Source organism: Esox lucius, chromosome 22 (genome assembly GCF_011004845.1).
Source record: "Esox lucius isolate fEsoLuc1 chromosome 22, fEsoLuc1.pri, whole genome shotgun sequence".
NCBI lineage: Eukaryota > Metazoa > Chordata > Actinopteri > Esociformes > Esocidae > Esox > Esox lucius.
The window spans coordinates 3,110,522-3,133,915 of NC_047590.1; the positions used below are offsets into that span (position 1 = coordinate 3,110,522).

The window sequence follows — 23,394 nt, forward strand, 5'->3', positions numbered from 1 at the left end:
GATGCATGTTTTGGATTTTTCTCATAAAGAGTCTCTGTTTATGCAGACAGGGACCAGCTTTAACATGGTAATTGCCAGCTTGGTTCACTTCAATGACATCAGTGACAAGTTATTTTTGGGACTGGAGCACAGATACTCTATATCATTTAATTAACTGGATCTTATGTATAACAAATGTACACACACACACACACACACACTGTACACACACACATGCGCACACAATACCACCATAATCAGTCAAGTGTGAGCTCCTATTACACACAAATCAAATCACTATATCATATACCATCTGTCCTTGCAAGGAAGGAGATGTAACAATGATATTATCTGCTGTTGGTCAACACATGCACACATGCGCGCGCAGAGAGCAATATCTAAATACTGACACACACACGTTTAATTATACTTTTCACGAACTGAAAGTATTCCCATAAAATATCTTAAACTTTAACCGTAAAACTAACCCAAATTCTAAACCTTACCTTAAACTTTAACCGTAAAACTAACCCAAATTCTAAACCTAATCTTAAACTTTAACCGTAAAACTAACCCAAATTCTAAACCTAATCTTAAATTTTAACCGTAAAACTAACCCAAATTCTAAACCTAATCTTAAACTTTAACAGTAAAACTTACCCAAATTCTAAACCTAATCTTAAATTTTAACCGTAAAACTAACCCAAATTCTAAACCTTACCTTAAACTTTAACCGTAAAACTAACCCAAATTCTAAACCTAATCTTTAATTTTTACCGTAAAACTAACCCAAATTCTAAACCTAATCTTAAATTTTAACCGTAAAACTAACCCAAATTCTAAACCTAATCTTAAACTTTAACAGTAAAACTTACCCAAATTCTAAACCTAATCTTAAATTTTAACCGTAAAACTAACCCAAATTCTAAACCTTACCTTAAACTTTAACCGTAAAACTAACCCAAATTCTAAACCTAATCTTCAATTTTTACCGTAAAACTAACCCAAAATCTAAACCTAATCTTAAACTTTAACTGTAAAACTAACCCAAAATCTAAACCTAATCTTAAACTTTAACTGTAAAACTAACCCAAAATCTAAACCTAATCTTAAACTTTAACTGTAAAACTAACCTAAAATCTAAACCTAATTTTAAACTTTACCTGTAAAACTAACCCAAAATCTAAACCTAATCTTAAACTTTAACTGTAAAACTAACCCAAAATCTAAACCTAATCTTAATCTTTACCTGTAAAACTAACCCAAAATCTAAACCCAATCAGAAACTTTAACTGTAAATCATAACAGAAAGTACTAACTTTGCCTTTTCTCATCGGCTACTGCACCTGAGGGGTTCTCACAGGTGTTGATACACACACACACACACACACACACTGATATATAAAGCACAGACGATCACATCTAAGGCCACTTCCCATCCTAGCATGTGGCGTTCTGAGGCAGAACTAACTTTCAGAGTTGAGTGACATGCTGAATGACAGAGGCCGTTCACGGTGCCGTGTCTGTCTGGCGGAGAGCACAGGGAGAAAGGCCAAGCAGGCCTGCAGCAGAAGGTCAAGGAGACAAACCCTTGTACTGAACGACTGCTCAATCACAGGGCGCATCCCAAACGACACACTGTTCCCTATGGGGAGTGAACGGCATAGGGAATACGGAGTCATTTGGGACACACTTGAGACAGTTATGGACCTCCCGCACCAATCATGGTTAGAACAATACTCTGCTTCTAATGCATTTGTGTGATGATATCAGTTTGCGAGGGGGTGTGTGGTTGTGTGTGTGTGTGTGTGTGTGTGGGGGGGGGGGGGGTCATTGTAACCTTGGAGGAACAAAGGGCGAGAGAGATTGAATAGTGTTAATGCAGCAACATAAAGCCTGTGAGTGCGTCTGAGTACGGGAAAGGTAGACGGGCACTTGAAGGATTTCACACAAAAAAGAAGGTATATGTTATGTTATTGCGTTCTTATTTACATTGGCCCATTGTGAACTAATAGGATGCTGCATGGACCTGTAACTGCTGGACTCCATTGGTTATCTAAGGCATCTGTGAAGTCTTTCTAATAGGCTACCAGCTGTAGGCCAGTTACCAACAGCTGATAGGTAGGTAGGTATATGTTCAAATCAAAACCATGTCATTTTTTGAATTTTGAAAATGGAAAGCTGCTAAGAAAGACTCAGTGTCCGTTGCGCCTCGGGACCACCTACCAATCTGTATTCTGTCAACCGGTTTTTAAATCCCTCCCTCATAACAGGACACTACGAATCCTATAGGCCAGGAGTCCTACGGCAGGTTCCCACCCCTTTGATTTTATTGGTTGGCACTGTATCTGTAACAATGTTTAATGCACCATGAGGAGAGAAGAGTTTAGTCAGAGAGGAGCTCTGCAACGGTGATGAACGTAGACTAACTGTCAGTTTATTAAAAAAAAATCTAACTGACATCAAGGACGTTGAACGTTTACAGACCATATCGACTGTTGAAACTTTTAAAATAGGACGTCTGACATTGACCCACCGCTGTCTGCGCTGTCTGTCTTTCAAACCCGAGTGTGGGGACCCGACAAGGACATGCCGCTACGGCAACGTGTGACCGGCCATCTATGTAGCTCGCGGGACTGGTGATCATCACGTCTCTAATTTCCGCTGTGGATCTATATTTTCCATCTGGAATCTTTACATCTTGCCTCTCATAAACATTCTTCCCCGAAGAATCCGGTGACTCATTGCGCGCGCCGCGAGCGGAGGCTAGCCGCTGCATTCTAATCAGTCCGCGCCGGGAGAAGGCGAGAGAGAACCGAACAAGCTCATTGACATTACAGTCATACTTTTCTGGGGCACTTTTACTTCGATGGCTGAGCCCGCACAACCGCTGTAGCGCTGTTTGTGTGCGTTGGTCGGAGCCGGTGTCTTCATTCTAGGCACCCGTGAAAGGATTAGGAAACTGCCATAGAGGGGATTGGACTGTAACATATAGCTTTAACCTGGGATGTTTTTTATTTATTTTTTAATCTGATACATATTGGGTAAGTGGATGTTTTTGCCCTTTCTCTGGTCCACTGTCGTAGTGCCGGAGCTTTAGTATAGGGATGATATTCTATCTTGGCTATAACGCTTTTCTTTATGAATAACGGGAGTTTTACCCAACCTCTCCATTCGCTATGCTGTGGATGCAACAGCTTCGAAGGTTCGAGCCCCGCCAGCTCAGGATGAGCTGGAATGGAATACATAGAAGGCTTCATTTCTATTCTTGTTTTGTATCTTGCCATTTATGATTTCCCTTTTGGATGCTTTTAAATAGGCGGATTATGCTGATTTGGTAATGCGTGTAAGAGGCTCATTTAAACGCATTCCTATTCATAAGGGAAATTCGAGTGACTATATAGAGTAGTCTACATTGCTATTCATTTAGATATGGCTATAAATGTATTTCTTGCTTTAGTTGGGCTATAAGCCGCGTTGTTTCACATGGAAAATGTTTCTTTATTTATAATTATTACCTCTGTCATCAATAAAAGGCCCAATTGTGATCTTACATTTAAATCCATCTGTCCGATTTCCTATAACCTACGGATGAATAAGCATCTCCATAGATCTACATAGTGAATATGTTGATTACAATCAGAGGCACATCAACAAAAAGCAGTATTGTGTCAGGTCAGCACTGCACCTCCCCAACGCTTTTCAAGGTTACCTAATTTACAGGCTTTCCCCATCATTGTGGGGATGAATTACGTATTAGTTGTGCGTTTTCATGTTGAAGGACTGTCACTGCATTCACAAACAGACAGGAATAGTATAACCGTTAAGGCAAGACGAATCATTATTTACAGTTGGCATATCGACGTATACTTAGATAATTCACTTTTTTTTTTTTAAACGTGTTGGCTACTTGACAGTTTTATTTGGGCTGTGGTTTATTTTGCTTCCTTTTTGTGTTTCAGGCAAGGAAGAGCTCGGGTACGAACGAGGTCTACTCGATTTGGTTGGAAAAAGAGAGACTGGATTGTGATTATTGCTCAAATAAGCCTGGGCATTCGACTGAATTTAAATTAGGTGTACGCGAGCACCACCACGGTTTTCTGTAAAGCGAAGTAAAACGCGCGAGAGATAAAAGGACATTCAACGAAACGGAGAGAGGGGGAATTTATTACACAAGTCCTGCAGAATGACTACTACATCCCAAGATGAACGGAACTGTGTGTTTGATCCTGAATGGTAGAAAATACCAATTTGGTGCTGAAGAAATCAACAGGTCGGGGTCGGAGGCGTAAGAAGGGAAGGATTAGAAATTAAAAAGCGCTGCCTCACACCAAAAGGGGGATGCATATTTCTGTTTCATTTTTCCTCCTGCTGTGGGCTCAAGCCCTGGCTTTGAAAAACTTGAATTATTCCGTTAACGAGGAGCAAGGACCGGGCACGGTGATAGGGAACATTGCCAAAGATGCCAAACTCGGACTCGGGCAGGGGGGACAAGGCAAGAAATCAAACTTCAGGGTTTTGGAGAATTCAGCGCCGCATCTCATAGACGTGGACCCAGAGAGCGGTCTGCTGTACACAAAACAGCGCATCGACAGGGAAACACTGTGTCGGCGGAACCCTAAGTGCCAGCTCTCCATGGAGGTATTCGCTAATGACAAAGAGATCTGCATGATAAAGGTAGATATAGTGGACATCAATGACAACTCGCCCACTTTCCCTTCGGATCAGATTGATATTGACATTTCTGAGAACGCAGCCCCGGGCACCCGCTTCCCGTTGACGAGCGCGCACGATCCGGACGCTGGGGATAACGGCCTTAAAACGTATCAGATCACACGAGACGACTACAATCTATTTTCTCTGGATGTAAAATCCCGCGGGGACGGAACAAAATTTCCAGAGTTAGTTATCCAGCGACCGTTAGACCGAGAGGAACGTAGCCATCACACATTAATCCTAACCGCCACTGATGGCGGTGAATATCCTCGGTCTGGTACCATGCAGATTAATGTTAAAGTGATTGATTCTAACGATAACAGTCCTGTGTTTGAACAGCCATCCTATGTGGTCGAAATCCCAGAAAACTCTCCTCCAGGAAAAGTATTGATCGATTTAAACGCCACAGATCCCGATGAGGGTAGCAACGGTCAGGTGGTGTATTCATTCAGTGGTTACGCCCCTGACAGAATCAGAGAGCTGTTCTCTATTGATTCTAGGACAGGAGTTATAAAAATCCAGGGAGAAATCGACTATGAGGAAAACCCTATTATAGAGATAGATGTTCAGGCCAAGGATCTAGGGCCTAACCCAATACCTGGCCACTGTAAAGTCACCGTGAATGTGATTGACAGGAATGACAACTGGCCTTCCATAGGGTTTGTGTCTGTGAGGCAGGGGGCCATTAGCGAGGCTGCCCCACCAGGTACGGTGATCGCCCTTGTCAGGGTCACGGATAAGGACTCTGGTCGCAACGGGAAGCTCCAGTGCAGAGTCCTGGGTAACGTTCCATTTAAACTGGAGGAGAACTATGACAACTTCTACACGGTGGTGACTGACCGACCCCTGGACCGGGAACAGCAGGACGAGTATAATGTCACCATCGTTGCCAAGGACAACGGAACTCCGCCTCTGAACTCCACAAAGTCGTTCACAGTCAAGATTCTGGACGAGAACGATAATGTTCCGAGGTTCACCAAAGCTGTTTATCTTTTGCAAGTGCCCGAGAACAACATCCCGGGAGAGTATCTGGGTTCGGTCCTTGCTCTGGACCCGGACCTGGGCCAGAACGGGACCGTGTTTTACTCCATCCTCAACTCCAACGTGAGCGGAGGGGACGTCAACACCTTTGTCAACGTGAACGCGGCCAATGGGGCGATCTACGCCGTGAGGTCATTCAACTATGAGCAGATCAAGTTCTTCGATTTTAAGGTGCTGGCGAAGGACGCGGGATCCCCACACCTGGAGAGCAACACGACGGTTAGGGTCAGCGTTCTGGACGTCAACGACAACATCCCGGTCATCGTCCTCCCCCTGCTCCAGAACGACACGGCGGAGATCCACGTGCCGCGGAACGTCGGCGTGGGATACATCGTCACCACGGTGAGGGCGGTCGACAACGACTACGGCGAGAGCGGGCGGTTGACCTACGAGATCTCGGACGGCAACGAGGAGCACCTGTTTGAGATGGACCCGGTGACCGGTGAGGTGCGGACGGCCCACCCCTTCTGGGAGGACATCAGCCCCACGGTGGAGCTCATCATCAAGGTGATGGACCACGGGAAGCCCACGCTGACCGCCGCCGCCCGTCTCATCGTCAAGGCCTACTCCGGCCCGCTCCCCGGCGGCGAGCCCCACATCAACGAAGAGCACCACAATTGGGACACCTCCCTGCCCCTCATCGTCACCCTGTCCATCATCTCCATCATGCTCCTCGCCGCCATGGTGACCATCGCCGTGAAGTGCAAACGGGAGAACAAAGAGATTCGGACGTACAACTGCCGCATCGCGGAGTACTCCCACCCCCAGCTGGGGAAGGGCAAGAAGAAGAAGATCAACAAGAACGACATCATGCTGGTGCAGAGCGAGGTGGAGGAGCGGGACGCCATGAACGTCATGAACGTGGTGAGCAGCCCGTCGCTAGCCACCTCCCCCATGTATTTCGATTACCAGACGCGGCTGCCGCTGAGCTCGCCCAGGTCGGAGGTCATGTACCTCAAGCCCACGGCCAGCAACCTATCGGTGCCCCAGGGACAGGGACCCGGCGTCGGCTGCCACACGTCCTTCACCGGCCCGGTGACTAACACCACCGACACGGCCACTAACCGGATGTCTATTATCCAGGTAGGAACCGGAGCCCGTTTTGCACCACCTCTTTATTGGTTTTATTTACACGCCGTTTGTTTAGGCCAGTGGGTAAGTCCCATTAACATTCAAATTGATTCTTGTGGAATGGAAATATGTCTTTTGACTTGGCGCGTAGCTCGCACCCTGCAAACAGACACAGAACACAAAAAACGCGCTATAAGACTTATTGTTGCCGCCTTTTGAAGCGGGTGCGCCCGCTACCAGCCTATGTGACGTTGGTTTAGTGTGCCGAGATGGAGACCGGAGGGAGAGAGGGTAGGGGGGAGGCTGAGGGGAGACGGGGGAGACGGGGGAGAGGGAGTTCGAGGTAGAATGCTAAAACAGGGAATGGAAGGGAAATGTACTGAGGGAAAGAGAGACAGACAGGTTGAGACAGAATGAGAGAGACAGGCAGAGACAGAAAGAGGCAGAGAGAGGGAGAAGGAGGTGCATGGTTACAGGTCACGCAGAGCCTCGTGGAGAGTGAGCGGAGCCAGTGACATCATGAGAAATCGATTACGCTGGATATTTTGGAAGATGTATTATGTCTTGAAATCTAAGCCAGACCTCTTAAATCAAACTTCCCTCCGAAGCCTTTTTATTGCAGAATTACAGTTAATCCATTTCTGTGGGAGGAAAGAAAAACGGCAAACATATGATTGAGTTATGGTTAGGGGCATTTTAAAAACATTACACCAAACCACTGGGCCCCTACAGTTTTATCAGTTATGAAGCTATTGACCAGGACTACGCACTTGGTATATATTATTTTTCATGATTTTTATTTATTATATATATTTTCTTTCACGAATCACAGTCCAATAAACGCGGTTGAAATGTCGTCACCCAATAGTGATGCTCTCCGGTTCAAATCCTGCTCAGCCGTCCTATTCGACGGCAATGAAGGAGCGGAGCGTGCGATCAATACCACAGTATTATGGGTCCTTCTCCTGCTTGTTTTTTCGGTGAGACGCCCTCCTTGTGTTTCCCGGGGATGTGTGTGGTCCTTGTAATTCCGTTCACATCCGACAGACGCTTATCCACAGAAGGTTTGTGTTTCAGTGGAGTGCTGTGGCAGAGCTGTGGGCGACACGGACACAAATCCACATCACGACTCGTTTACTGAACCCACGATTACGACGAATTGAACAGTGTTATCGTTGTTGCAGTTACCTTGAAATGACTGCTAATGCTTTGAATGGTGCTTTCGAGTCCAACTGTTAGCACTCACACGCTTTTCGTTTGAAGCGTCCCGTTTCACTGGAAAGGCATTGCTCGTCGTTTTGCACGACGGATGACGTCAGGCAAGCTATGTCGGCGGCGGGTGTTGGGTTTGGTCTGTGTGGATGCGTCTCGGCCGCGGTCTGGGTTGTTGGGTTGTCAGTGTGTCACCAGTCCTCTCTCTGCGATAAGCAGCAGGTCCAGAAGCCTGCTCTTCAGCCATGTGTAATCTGCCAGGTCTCACATGTATTAAACAGGATCCCGTTGTGTTGGAGTGTCTTAATCAGGACTTTAGCCCGCACTGACACGACAGACCGCACTGACACGACAGACCGCACTGACACCACAGACCGCACTGACACCACAGACCGCACTGACACCACAGACCGCACTGACACCACAGACCGCACTGACACGACAGACCGCACTGACACCACAGACCGCACTGACACCACAGACCGCACTGACACCACAGACCGCACTGACACCACAGACCGCACTGACACGACAGACCACACTGACACGACAGACCGCACTGACACGACAGACCGCACTGACACCACAGACCGCACTGACACCACAGACCGCACTGACACCACAGACCGCACTGACACGACAGACCACACTGACACGACAGACCGCACTGACACGACAGACCGCACTGACACGACAGACTTCAGATGGGCCTAGTGCCACAGGGAGACAGACACAGAGCGGAGAGGGGGGACATGTCGGAGGGGGTCCGTCTGTTTGGTAGGAGGCGGGGCCAGTTGCAGTCTGATCCTCTGCCATAGGTGGATGGCTTTCGTCCGGCGTCCGGCTGTCTGACTGGGCAGGCGGAAGGAGCGTTTCAGAGGCTGCGATCAGAGGGCCGCGGATCATTTGGGTTGTTAACGGCGAGTTCCTGTGCGCCGTCTCGTCAGCTCCTCTCAGGAGATCTGTTGTGATTTTATTGTGAGGTGGCTGCGGGTCAAAGGTCACTCTGTTTATCGTTACGCTCTGTAGTATGCTGTTGAGGATGGGGGGGTGGTAATTGCTGCTGCAGCCATGAGCGCACAATTATTAGAATGGGAATGCTCACTGAAGTGAATTATCTTTTTTTAGATGGTCAACTTGGCTTGGACTGATGGGTAATAGCCATTCTATGAATTATATTTCTATGTCTGTATTGGTGACCATTGTCCGAGGGGCTTTTACCCATTCTATAAATTATATTTCTATAGTGTGGCACTAATTTGGAGGCGATGCATGTATTATAAATGACCGTAGGGCCTCCTCTTTCTTTTCCTACTCCTGTTTCCCTTACTTTTTGTCCTCTTCTCCTTGTCCTCCACCTCCTTGTCCTTCTCCTCTCGACAGGAAACTAGAGCTGTTGTGAAGGCAGCGTATTCCTTACCCGGGCAGTACTTGGACCTAGGGGTTGTGTTGTGTCCCCTATATACAACAGGCTTCTACACACATTGCCTGGTCGTATTTATAACAGACTAGGTGGGGGAGGGTTGAGGCATCAGCTTTCATCTCACAATGTACAGTTTACCCTCTCTATCTTTCTCTCTCACTTTTTCTGTTTCTCCCCCTCTTTCTCCCTGGGTGTGGACGGTAACCTGAGGTTGAGAAGGGCCGAGTGGCTCTGGGACAAATGTCAGGAAACACAGTCAGAATCTCCCCTTTATCGATCCGAGGGCCACTCTGACTGTATGTCATTCAAGCCAGGCCAGGAGCCGGGGAGAATACCTGAACATGGCGACGGTAAACATGTCTCGCCCATGCAATGATGCACTGCTTATTTTCCGGGCTAGCCAGACTTCATTCAGAACCAGAGGAATGACGTTTTTTTTTTTTGTGTTTCCCACAAAAATCGAAAGGGCTGAAAATCGATCTTGGCGGACCATGTCAGTTCTTGAGGTGTTCTGTGTGCCCCTTGTGTGGAGACGGACCTGAGTGTGAAATGTAGGGACTTGTTTCCCTTCTTCACCGAAAGTACTGCCCCGCCTCCCCAACTGAATGGCCGCCTCCCCAACTGAATGCCCCGGCTCCCCAACTGAATGCCCCGCCTCCCCAACCGAATGCCCCCCCACCCCCCCACCCCCAACCAAATGCCCCGCCTCCCCAACCTAATGCCCCGCCTCCACAACGTAATGCCCCGCCTCTCTGCTCTGAGGCACTTGTCTATGTCTGTGTTGACGTCTACAGTAAAATAATACAACTCATCAGGCCCTCCTCGCCCACATTTATACCTATATAGTGTACTCCTTTCGATCAGAGCCCTACAGCTAAGAGTAGGGCGTGATTTGGTAGGCTGCCCAGACACTTGGGGGCAGACAGGCAGAAATAATGCAGACAGACAGTTCAGTGCAGACAGACAATCCAGGGCAGAGATCCAGTGAAGGGGACCAAAAATCCCCCCAAAAGCCCCTAATTTCATTTGTGTGGGACGGCGGAATTCCTGCGCTGTGAGCTGGATGATGGTTAATGATGGCTAATTCATCTTAAGTAGTTGAAGGGCATTACTTAGTGTAGAAAGAAGGTTAAAGCCAATCCGGTATGGTGTTTATTCTCCAAAGCCTGGTGAAGGGATTTGGTAATTCATTCATAGCGGCATCGGGCGTCTGTTGAGCCCGGCTGTCTCGGTTGCGATTGAGGATTTTATACCCACGTCGCACTGGGGCCTGACGGCGGCAACGAGCGTCTTGGCTTGCGGTTGGCAGGCGACGATGAGGAGGAGGAGGAGGAGGCACAGAGAAGCTTATAACCCTCCCAGGATTATTTCATGAGTGTCTGGCCCAAAACAACCCACCTACCTCAACTCACAGCATAGAGGAAATTGCAACTATAAAGTCTCTCACTTTATACCACCGCGGACTCTAAAGTTGCCTCCTCAGTAAGCGCTTGATCTTATTTGTGTTTAGTTTAAATGCTATCGTTGGTTGAAATGCGGGCCGGGTGGGGGCGGGGGGGGTGGGGGGTGGGGTTGCTACTGTAAAGGCTATAAAATTGTCCTGTAGGTGGAGACAGTCTGCCAGCAGCTGAAGCAGCACCACAGAAGCAGGGATTTACGGGCAGCCTGGGATGTGAAAGAGGCTCCATCGCCCCAGTGAACGACCACTAGCTTCTCCGTAGTTGGTCTGCTTACCATGTCCACGGCGAACTGACCTCAGATCAGGAGTGCTGTTTAGTTGGTCTGCTTACCATGTCCACGGCGAACTGACCTCAGATCAGGAGTGCTGTATAGTTGGTCTGCTTACCATGTCCACTGTTAACTGGCCTCAGATCAGGAGTGCTGTATAGTTGGTCTGCTTACCATGTCCACTGTTAACTGGCCTCAGATCAGGAGTGCTGTATAGTTGGTCTGCTTACCATGTCCACGGCGAACTGACCTCAGATCAGGAGTGCTGTATAGTTGATCTGCTTACCATGTCCACGGCGAACTGACCTCAGATCAGGAGGGCTGTACAGGGGATGGTGTACTGTTTTGATTCCCATTTTGGTCGATGGACTGCATGAGGATCCACAGTGTGTTGGCAATAGAAAACCTCTGCATGTTTAAGACGGGGAGTGTGTGTGTGCGCCTGCGCGTGCGCGCGCGTGTGAAGGCGTTCCAGGCGTGTGATTTAAGCCCTCGGCTGCTCGGTGGTCTCTGTGACAGACAGACCTCTCTTATAGCAGCGTGACAGCCGTGCGTTTGTCCGAGCTCTCTGCCTTTTCCCCTCTCTTTCATTCCGTCTCCCCCTCTCTCTTCCCCCAATCCCCCGCTCTCTCATCTCCCCTCCCTCCCCCAGTCCCCCGTCTTCCTCAATCTTCCTTTTCTATTTCTTCTGCATATTTGACGATTGGAGCCTGCGGTACTTCACGGTATCTTGTGTGGTACTGGAATGGCTGCAATGCCTCAACACTTCAGTGGGCAGAGAGTGGAACTGAACACAACAGAACTCGGCACTCACTCCTCTCCTTCTTTCTCTCTCATTCTTGCTCTTTATGCATCCAGCCAGCTGTAGTATTGTATTGTGTGTGTGTGTGTGTGTGTATGTGTGTGGGTGTGTGTGTGCAGTCTTTGTATGTGGGTCTTGTGTTTGTGTGTGTGTGTGTGTGTGTGCGTGTAATTTGTGTACTACGTCCCCAGAAGAGCTCTTTAAAACCCCTGCACCAGGCACCATGGTTTTGTTTTATTTTTCGCTTAGTTTTGTCAGTGGATATAAAATAAATAAAGAAAGGTATTGCTTTGCCCTGGATGCTGTGTGTTTTTGTTTCCATTCACATAACACACACACACACACACACAGTAACCAGGCTGCATTATTAATGCGAGGGTTTCTTCTCTCCTCATATGATCGATGTCTCTCTGCCGGAAGGGGAAGCGGTGGGCCGTGTTCCAAGTGACACCCTATTCCCTTCACAGTGCACTACCTGCAACCAGGGCCCCATTAGTAACAGGGGGCCGTTTGGAGCCACGGTTTTAGTGTGCTCAGGCGCCCCCTGGGTCAACCGACCCGCCCCGGCCAAAGACAGATGGACAGATGTACTGTTTGAATCTTTCATCGGTTACCTGTAGACAAGGGTTGTTGTGTGAGACCCTGCTTGGAGGTTTTAGGGGTTTGGTATAACAAGGAAGGGCGTGTGTGTGTGTGTGTGTGTGTGTGTGTGCGTGTGTGTGTGTGTGTGTGCGTGTGTGTGTGTAGTTCAGCTACAGTATCTGTTGCCCGCCATGCCATGGTAGCTATATTTACTCCCTATCATTAATAAGTCATGGAATTTAACAAATCAGAGCCAGGCGGAAGATGTCACGATAAACATCTCACATCCCCGTTACATGTTTGTTTGCGTGGGTGGGGGAAGTGGGGGGAGGGGGGGCAGTGGGGGGGGGCAGTGGGGGGGGGAGTTAACCACAGAGCAGTCTTCCTTATTAAATCAGTTCAGTAGAAGAATTCATAATTCTATTTCAGATAAACTGCTTTCATATTGATGTTTCTTCAACCCCCCTGTCTTTCTCTCCATCTACTACTTGTGGGTAAATATTTTTTTTTCAAACTGCTTTTCATATTGATGTTCTGCAATCCCCGCTCCCCCACACAGACACCTATAGGCTACACACACACACTCTTGTGGCTAAAGACACATTTATTTATTGGAGCTTTTTCTGCAGTAGAAGAATGGATGGAGAAAGCGAGAGAGACAGAGAGAAAGACCAGAGAGAGAGAAAGAGAGAGAGAGAGAGACCCGAGAGAGAGTGAGAGAGAGACCCAAAGTGGTTATTATGTATGTTACTCAGCATCAGATATGGCTGTAAGATGGCCTGAGAGCGCTAGGATAGAGGGAGAATGAAATAGAGAATCCCTCGGGATTTATGTTTCATATGATATTATTATATTTAATACATTATTACACCGGCTTCATCTCTCTTCCATGGACCCTGTCTTTGAGACCCATTCCACCCTATTCCCCTTGTAGTGAACTACTTAAAGACCAGAGGTCTGTGGATGGATGACGCCCTATTCCCCTTGTAGTGAACTACTTAAAGACCAGAGGTCTGTGGATGGATGACACCCTATTCCCCTTGTAATGAACTACTTAAAGACCAGAGGTCTGTGGATGGATGACACCCTATTCCCCTTGTAATGAACTACTTAAAGACCAGAGGTCTGTGGATGGATGACGTCCTATTCCCCTTGTAATGAACTACTTAAAGACCAGAGGTCTGTGGATGGATGACGCCCTATTCCCCTTGTAGTGAACTACTTAAAGACCAGAGGTCTGTGGATGGATGACACCCTATTCCCCTTGTAGTGAACTACTTAAAGACCAGAGGTCTGTGGATGGATGACGCCCTATTCCCCTTGTAATGAACTACTTAAAGACCAGAGGTCTTTGGATGGATGACGCCCTATTCCCCTTGTAATGAACTACTTAAAGACCAGAGGTCTGTGGATGGATGACGCCCTATTCCCCTTGTAGTGAACTACTTAAAGACCAGAGGTCTGTGGATGGATGACGCCCTATTCCCCTTGTAGTGAACAACTTAAAGACCAGAGGTCTGTGGATGGATGACACCCTATCCTGGACTCTGAAGGCAGTGAAAAGGGGCGTCTCTCCTCCGTTTATCCTGCTGGGGTGTTAGGGCCAGACCCTGCCGGGAGGCTTTGCCCGAAGAATCACTGCAGCTCCGGCTTAGATTTAGACAATTAATTGGCCATTTTACAGAAGCGTTGGTGCTAAAACACTGGAGACGTTTGGTGGAAGTGCCATGTTTTATTTATCCGTGAAATCTCCAAATTCAAGTTACCCTGTTGAATAATTAAATACGTCTGTATAGGCTGGGGTAAGTCTGCCTTTCCATAACAGCCCTGGAGTGTGTGCGTGCAAGAATGTGTGTGTGCACGTGTGTGTGCGCGCTCTTCCCTACCTCTGACTTGACTTTCTACCTGGGGAAGGACTGGGGCTAAATAAGTGAACGAATGACTGAACTGAGAAATAGGCAAAATGAATGAATTTACCCAGATCTGTATTTAAGCCACAAAACAACCTGTAAGCAGGGAAACGCATCACAGTCGGTATGATTATAAAATTCTTTATGAATAATAATTAAGGAGGAGGGGCTACGTGGAGCCAGAGAATTGGGGTCGGTAGGTCGCCTAGCGATTGTAGCATCAGATCAGTAACCGAAAGATACTGGTCAGATTTCAAACCCAAGGTGAGAAACTCTGAGAAAGACACTTAACCCTAATTACTGAAAATAAATCTGGTTATATTTATTTATTTTGCCTTATCATTTGTTTAACTTCTTGCGCATCGTTACAACAGTGTACACAGTTAACAACATACCGTTTTACACTTCATTATCCTTTAGAATTTCGTGGAAATGGAATAAAAAAAAGATTCCCATGCCAACAAAGCCCTCTTAAATATAATTGAATTTAATTAAAGTAGAGAACCAAGAGAGAGAGAGAGGTTAAGATAGAGATATGGAGAAAGATCAAGCATGAACCAGAGGTAAAGAGAGAGAGAGAGAGAGAGAGGGAGAGAAAGAGAGATAGAGAAAGAGAGAGAACGAGAGGAATAAGCTACTACGCCAAGTCTGACCTCTGCGATGTGAGAGCTGGTCAGGAGTTGGTCTAATTTGCTTTCTCTCAGACACACACACACATACACACACTTTGGACTCATTACCTCGGTCAATAAGGGGCCAGGCTTATTGTAGGACATGACGCTGGCAGGAGCAGCTAAACCAACAGCATGTGGATTCTGAACACACATTCCCTCTCCCATTTTAATGAGGGGGTGGGGGGGGACACAGACAGAGAGGATGGAGGGGGAGGTGGGGGAGGGGGAGGGCGGAGCGAGGGATGTTCATAATGCGGAAGAGAACTCTGACAGAGCTGATGTCACGCGAAGCAGGTTGGAAAGCAGGCGTGTTACGGAAGCCAGCGGAAAGTGGCGTCATCTGGAGAAACAAAGCAACTCAAATGTGATATCTCCACCTGTCACACATCACTTCTGGTTTCATCATTCATAGAAGGTTTTGAACAGCGACGCCTGGCTGCTTCAACAGGATGCTTGTGTTGGGTCATCCCATCTGCTCACATTTTGCATTTAGTTAATTATTGGTTTTAAACGGGAAACACTTCATTGGGCATCTTATCCCGGTGCAATGTTGTTTTCTAGAGCTTAGTTGACATCTTTTGGATTTAACAGTCGTTAGCTACAATGCTGTCTGACAATGCCATACTATGGCGGACTGTAGGCAAATGGGCATAACTAGCAATGTTCATAACCCAAGACTAGCAATGTTCATAACCCAAGACTAGCCATGTTCATAACCCATGACTAGTCATGTTCATCACCCAAGACTAGCCATGTTAATAACCCTTGACTAGCCATGTTCATAACCCAGGACTAGACACGTTCATGTGGCCTACACAATGCCGTACTATGGTGGACTATAGGCAAATGGGCATTTTAAAGAGAATGGGCTGTGTTTGGACATGATATTCCCTGACTGCCGACCACGTTCATAACCCAAGACTAGCCTTGTTCATAACCCAGGACTAACCATGTTCATTACCCTGGACTAGCCATGTTCCTAACCCAAGACTAGCCATGTTCATTACCCAAGACCAGCCATGGTCATATCCCATAACTGGACATGTTCATAACCCAGGACAAGCCATGAAGTCTATCTCTGTCCAGCAGGACTGCACCTTGCGTTGTCATGACAACTGGGTCAGAGTTCCGACTGGATTCATGTAAACAATTTTTATGCTCCCCGATTGGACATTACACACAATCAGTTGCGTGAAATAGGATGGATTTCTATCTCTTACGATGCAATTTTACAAAGTTGCAGGCAATTTCTGGGGAGTGAAACAGAGCAACATAAACTAAGTCCAGGTTCCTTCATGTGACTCAGATATTCGTGTCGAGTAAAATAACATTCTGATAGCTAAGATTGATTTTCCCAGGACCTATCACAGTTCCATTGTGTCCTATTTGAATTATTTTAAACACACCTGTGCTTCTAAATCTATAATGGGTGTTCATTCAACTATTGAACATTTAGTGCAATCCATAAATCGTGATCAATTTGAGAGCTCTTTTGGAAATCACTGTGGAGACCTGGAGAAGACTCCCGTTGTTTAGTTTCTGTGTGCTTTAGGGTGCCGTCTCCATAGTGGACTGGTCATGTTCCCAGGCTAACTGCGTTGGTTCTTGCCTGTTATTCAATTCAAGTTTGGCCCAAATTGCACCGTATTCCCTCCTTTAGAGCTCTGCTTTTGACCAGGACTCATCAGAATGTGCCCTATGTGGGGAGCATGGGGACATTTGAGCCTCGGCTCAGAGACTCACCCGGCTGGTTTTGACTGGTCAGCCGCTTCAATGTGGTGGTGTTGCTGGTGATGGTGTTGTTGTTGATTGTGTTGATATCGATGGTATTGATGTTGCTCTTGCTGTTGATGGTGTTGTTGATGGTGTTCTTGTTGCTGATGGTGTTGTTGATGTCAGTGTTTTTGTTGATGGTGTAGTTGTTGATGGTGTTGTTGGTGTTTTTGTTGATAGTGTTTTTTTTATGGTGGAGTTGTTGATGGTGGAGTTGTTGATGGTGTTGTTGGTGTTTTTGTTGATGGTGTTTTTTTTATGGTGGAGTTGTTGATGGTGGTGTTTCAATTTGTAATGATTTCTGCTCCTAACCTTGTTAATGGCTTTTCTTTTTCCACAAAAAAGGGAAAAAACATGCATACTCCTCAGATGGTCTCCCTCAATATCAAACATGAGGTGTGTGTGTTTTTCTCACTTTCCCAGAAGTGCCGGCCCTATAAGAGTCATGCAAGACTAGTCTGGAATCCAGAGCTTAGCTCTCAGCACACAGTCACACAAAGCATTTCTGGAGGCTACGGCTAGACCCCAAATTACATCATATACCAGGACACGGAACCAGACTGAGGGACGGATGTTGGGAGGAAGAGAAAGCGAGATTTGACTGCTCTTTATGTCCACCAGGCCTTGTTCCTCATGGACTGGTAAAAAACACCTGACCAGACCAAGTCCGCCAGCCCTGTCAGCTGCATGGCAGGGGGGTTAAGAACAGCCAGTTGATGACACAGGGAGGACACCATCAGGTTGTTGGGGGGAGCACCACTCCCCCTCTGTGGGGCACTTTGGGGAGGAGCCACCTCTGCCGAACCCATTCAGTTAGCCTTGACACCTACTCTGCCAGAACTCCCAACCCGTTCTCCCTAACGCACCCCTCTGAGCCCAGATACACCCCCCGATCCTTGAACCTTGTACAGCAGGCCGGATTAAGGACATCCCTGCCAATTGACCCGCCTCACTTGGACTCACCTACTGAGCCCCCCTGTCTCCTTAACCACATGACAAGCCCCAGCACGCAGCAGCGTGACCCAGGCAACAAATGTATCCCCAAAACAGACAACACATTAAACAGATCATGGTCCACTCTTTTACAGCCTTCTTCCTGGAGAGAGAGAGAGGCAGAGAGAGAGAGAGAGAGTGAGAGGGAGAGAGAGAGATCCCAGTCAGACTGTGTCATTGTAGGAATCACCAGCTGTGATCTGAAGCTTCTTAGGTTTTCTAAGATCAACAATACATGAGATCTCCCACAGGGACCCCTTCTGATGCCCCGGAGAGTGTGTTTGTGTGCGTGTGTGTACGTGTGTGTGTCTGTCTGTGTGTCTGTGTGTGATAACTCCCTTGGAGGCCTCTTCTAAAGCTCCCTGAGGGCTGAAGTTTGTTCCTCCAGATTGGTCTACAACATGTGTGGAAGAGTGTATGTGGACCAGCCAGCCAGTGAACCCTGTTAACATTATGAGGTTTAACCCTGTTAACATTATGAGGTTTAACCCTGTTAACATTATGAAGATAACCCTGTTAACATTATGAGGTTTAACCCTGTTAACATTAACCCAGATAACCCTGTTAACATTAACCAAGATAACCCTGTTAACATTATGAGGTTTAACCCTGTTAACATTAACCAAGATAACCCTGTTAACATTAACCAAGATAACCCTGTTAACATTATGAAGATAACCCTGTTAACATTAACCAAGATAACACTGTTAACATTATGAAGATAACCCTGTTAACATTAACCAAGATAACCCTGCTAACATTAACCAAGATAACCCTGTTAACATTAACCAAGATAACCCTGTTAACATTATGAAGATAACCCTGCTAACATTAACCAAGATAACCCTGCTAACATTAACCAAGATAACCCTGTTAACATTATGAAGATAACCCTGTTAACATTAACCAAGATAACCCTGTTAACATTATGAAGATAACCCTGCTAACATTAACCAAGATAACCCTGTTAACATTATGAAGATAACCCTGTTAACATTAACCAAGATAACCCTGTTAACATTATGAAGATAACCCTGCTAACATTAACCAAGATAACCCTGCTAACATTAACCAAGATAACCCTGTTAACATTATGAAGATAACCCTGTTAACATTAACCAAGATAACCCTGTTAACATTATGAAGATAACCCTGCTAACATTAACCAAGATAACCCTGTTAACATTATGAAGATAACCCTGTTAACATTAACCAAGATAACCCTGTGAATATTAACGTAAACAACCCTGTGAACATTAACGTGTGCCTTCAAAATATTACCTCTTCTCTTTCTCTTCAGTTTTCAAGTTTTTTGTCACTGCCAAAGAATGTCTACACAATTAAAAAGTGAAATAAACAGAGAGCTGCCTTCACCCTGCCCAGCCCCCCTCTCTGTGTGTCCTTTAGGGAACCACCTCTCTGCAGTTAGTTGTTATCTGGGATATCACTGTTTGAAACCGAATAACTCTGCTTCGGAGCAGTGTGTGTGTGTGTAAGTGTGAGCGAGAGTTCACTTTCACTCACAAACTGTCTGTCTCTGTGTCTTGGGAGAGTTGGCAGACAGTTGTTGTTGAGTGTTTTCTACGTTCTGTTTTCCGTTGTCAGTTTGTGTGTGTGTGGGGGGGGGGGGGGGTTGTTCTGGTGATGTTCTCATTGGCTGTTTTCTGCACACACAGCAGAATGTGGAGGAGCCATCAGATCCCTTATTTATGTTTCTGTTAAAGGAAAACTGTGTTTTCAACTGGGGAAACGTGGATACAAAAATCCAAATACGGGTCAGAGAGGCTGGCCCACAAATGAACCCCGGCTCGCTCTCTAGCGCACCACGTCTGACCAGCGTGGCCGTCTCCACAGTGTAGGGAGCGAGGGGGGCGTTGGGGGCAACTTGGTTTGTTTTGGACAGCCACTATTTATTGATTCATCTAAGAGTTCACATCTTCACAAAACCTAAGCTGTACAGAAACCCAATAACAAATGAACTGTCAGCAATAATATAAAACAGTTCATAAATGCACTGTGTATGTCCGGTTTGTACATGCGGCATACAGATAATGACACAGTTATCCTTCCAGAGCTGCACCGCTGTTCAACAGTTCACTGCCCTGTGTGCTGTTGCAGGGAGACGGAGAGTGGGAGGTGGGAGGTGGGAGGTGGGAGGTGGGAGGTGTTGGCCGACACCTACTTCTCAGGTCCTCTAGACAACATGTGTGGGTGTGTGTGTGCGCGTGTGTGTGCATGTGTTTGTGTGTGTGTGTGTGTGTGTGTGTGGGTGGGAGAGATCAATCCAAACAGTCAGTCTAACCCCAGTTCAGTGTATCTATCTCTCTTTCTCGCTGTCCTTCTATCCCTCTCTTTCTCTCTCTCTTTCTATCCCTCTATCCTGCTCTCTCTCTTCCAATCAGGCTGTGTCTCCCTATCGCTTTCCCCCTCTCCGTTCCTCCCTCTTTCTTTCCACATTCCAGCCCCACCTCCCAACCTGTCCTCCTCCCCCCGTCCTCCCTCCCTCTCTTCTCCCTCTTCCCTCCTCCCCTCTATCTCTCCACCGTTTTCTCCCTCCCTCCCACCCGGTGCCATCTCAGATGAGCGGCGCAAGTAGCTCATGTTGCTGACGGCCCAAGCCAAATTCCCGATGATGAGATTATGTTGTCACCAGACGGCGTGGAGTGTGTGCGTCTGGCGTATCGATCCGGGCGCCGTCTTAACAAATGAAGTGGTGTGTGGCAAGGCAGAGGGCTGCGACGGGTCGGAGCAAACCCCGGCTGTTTCTGCATTACACTCTCTGAGACACCTTGATCACGTCGAGAGGTTTTGTTTATCCACTCGATGTGCCCGGCGTCGTGTCTTCTCTCTCGGAGGGCCGGACCGTTCCCTGTGTGAAACAGACACCCCCCCCCCTCCCCAGAAGCTAGCTCAGACTCCCTTCTCTGTCATCCGGACTGTCTCTCTGTGTGTGTTTTTGTCTCTATTTGTCCCCGTGTTTAAAAGGTAACTGGCTCTGAGCCCACTCTGTAGGTCACTCATCACCTCAGGTTGCCATTATGTCTAGGGGAATAGGGTGCCATTTGTGACGGACTGGGTTTGAAGATTAAAAGGTTGGTTCTGGTGGGTTTGGTTATGGTGAGGTTGGCTCAGGTGGGGTTGGTTCTGGTGGGGTTTCTGGTGGGTTTGGCTCAGGTGGGGTTGGTTCTGGTGGGTTTGGCTCAGGTGGGGTTGGTTCTGGTGGGGTTGGTTTAAGACAAAGTCCCTGACTCAGAAAGGATACATGTATTTACACAGAAAACAAACCCACACACACACACAGACAAAAACAAACCCCCCGGCCCTGTGTAAACCTCACTACTGACCCGAAGAAAATGGAAAAGGTCACCTTGAGAAGAGATCTAAACATGCAGGATCTGTGTGTGTGTGTGTGTGTGCGTGTGTGCGTGTGTGTCTGTGTGTGTTCGGACCAGTGACATCACCGTATGTTTACACCCTCATCACCAACCGTCCTCTCTGTCAGTTTGACCCGGGGGGGGGGGGGCAGAAGACGTGAGGACTGGCTCTGAGACGGCTGCTGGTGGGGATGTAAATGCACAGTGATGTCACTGCACATGCACACACACTCACACAAACGCACACGCACACACACACGCACACACACACACACACACGAACACACATACATGCACACACACACACACACACTCGCACAAACACGACCGGCTGAGCTTCTCTTGAGAGGTCCTTAGCTCTTAGCTCCATCGTAGTTGGCCCCAGAAAAGCCTGCTGAGAATAGCAGGGATTGTACAGTGCTGTCATTGTTTCTTTTGTCTGTGAGAGAGCTGCCCAGGCTCGTTATGATCTCAGGAATTAACAGAGATCATCATCTAGTCCTCCACTAAGACGCGGAAGTTCACAGGAGCCAAAACAACCACCCTGCCACACCAGCACACACACACACACACACACACTGACATTAATTTGTTTACCCCTCCTCTCTCTTTTGTGGCTCATTGACAGATGATAACTATCCATGAGCGGACAGATTTGTTGGCCTAAGCACAGGAAGTAGATTTATACTGTCTTCGACTGAGCAGAGGGCTGTAATGTGTTTGTGTGTTGTGTGTGTGTGTGTGTGTGCCTGTACTGTGTATTCTCTATGTGTGGGTGTGCGTGTGTGTGTGTGTGTGCCTGTACTGTGTATTCTGTGTGTGTGTGTGTGTTTAGAGTTGCCTGGGGTCTCTGCCAGTCTAAACAGCTGTGGTGGGATTTTGTAGTTCATCCTCAAATCCTCTGCTCTCCATCTCTTTCTGTCTCTCTGTTTCTCTCTCTGTTTTTCTCTCTGGCTCTCTCGTTTCTCTCCCTCTCCCTGTCTCCCCTCCTCTCTCTCTCTCCTCCTCTCTCTGTCCCTCTCTCCCTGTCTCTGTGGGCTGTTCTCCACTGGGTTCACACCGTCCAACACCATTTTACCACAGTGTGTAACAGAAATAGCTGCGTTGCTAGTCAGTTCAGTGGAGTTTAGTGGAGGTACATGTCTGCCTCTACCCTGGGTAGCTACACGGGGATGCTGGGAAGAGTCAGGTGTGTGCTGCCAAAAACCTTGTAGCAACATAAGGACCCAGCCAGTGTCAGCTGGCCTGCTGCTTCAGGATCAACCACACAACCAGGAGACTGGTGGCAGACACACACACACACACATATATATATACACACACACACACACACACATACACTCACCTAAAGGATTATTAGGAACACCTGTTCAATTTCTCATTAATTAAATTATCAAATCAACCAATCACATGGCAGTTGCTTCAATGCATTTCGGGGTGTGGTCCTGGTCAAGACAATATCCTGAACTCCAAACTGAATGTCAGAATGGGAAAGAAAGGAGATTTAAGCAATTTTGAGCGTGGCATGGTTGTTGGTGCCAGACAGGCCGGTCTGAGTATTTCACAATCTGCTCAGTTACTGGGATTTTCACGCACAACCATTTCTAGGGTTTACAAAGAATGGTGTGAAAAGGGAAAAACATCCAGTATGCAGCAGTCCTGTGGGCAAAAATGCCTTGTTGATGCTAGAGGTCAGAGGAGAATGGGCCGACTGATTCAAGCTGATAGAAGAGCAACTTTGACTGAAATAACCACTCGGTACAACCGAGGTATGCAGCAAAGCATTTGTGAAGCCACAACACGCACAACCTTGAGGCGGATGGGCTACAACAGCAGAAGACCCCACCGGGTACCACTCATCTCCACTACAAATAGGAAAAAGAGGCTACAATTTGCACGAGCTCACCAAAATTGGACAGTTGAAGACTGGAAGAATGTTGCCTGGTCTGATGAGTCTCGATTTCTGTTGAGACATTCAGATGGTAGAGTCAGAATTTGGCATAAACAGAATGAGAACATGGGTCCATCATGCCTTGTTACCACTGTGCAGGCTGGTGGTGGTGGTGTAATGGTGTGGGGGATGTTTTCTTGGCACACTTTAGGCCACTTAGTTCCA

General features: G+C 47.2%; 1 protein-coding gene across 2 annotated transcripts in view; it reads left to right on the forward strand.

The window, feature by feature from the left end:
- Positions 1 to 2,383: 2,383 nt before the first annotated feature.
- pcdh17 (protocadherin 17) overlaps positions 2,384 to 23,394 on the forward strand; it is a 77,766-nt gene continuing 56,755 nt past the window's right edge. For both annotated transcript variants that reach the window (XM_010886580.3, XM_010886581.3), the window contains exons 1-2: positions 2,384 to 3,023; positions 3,942 to 6,819. In XM_010886580.3, coding sequence (XP_010884882.2) covers positions 4,321 to 6,819 — 2,499 coding nt within the window. In that variant the 5' untranslated portion in view covers positions 2,384 to 3,023; positions 3,942 to 4,320. The remainder of the gene's footprint in view (positions 3,024 to 3,941; positions 6,820 to 23,394) is intronic.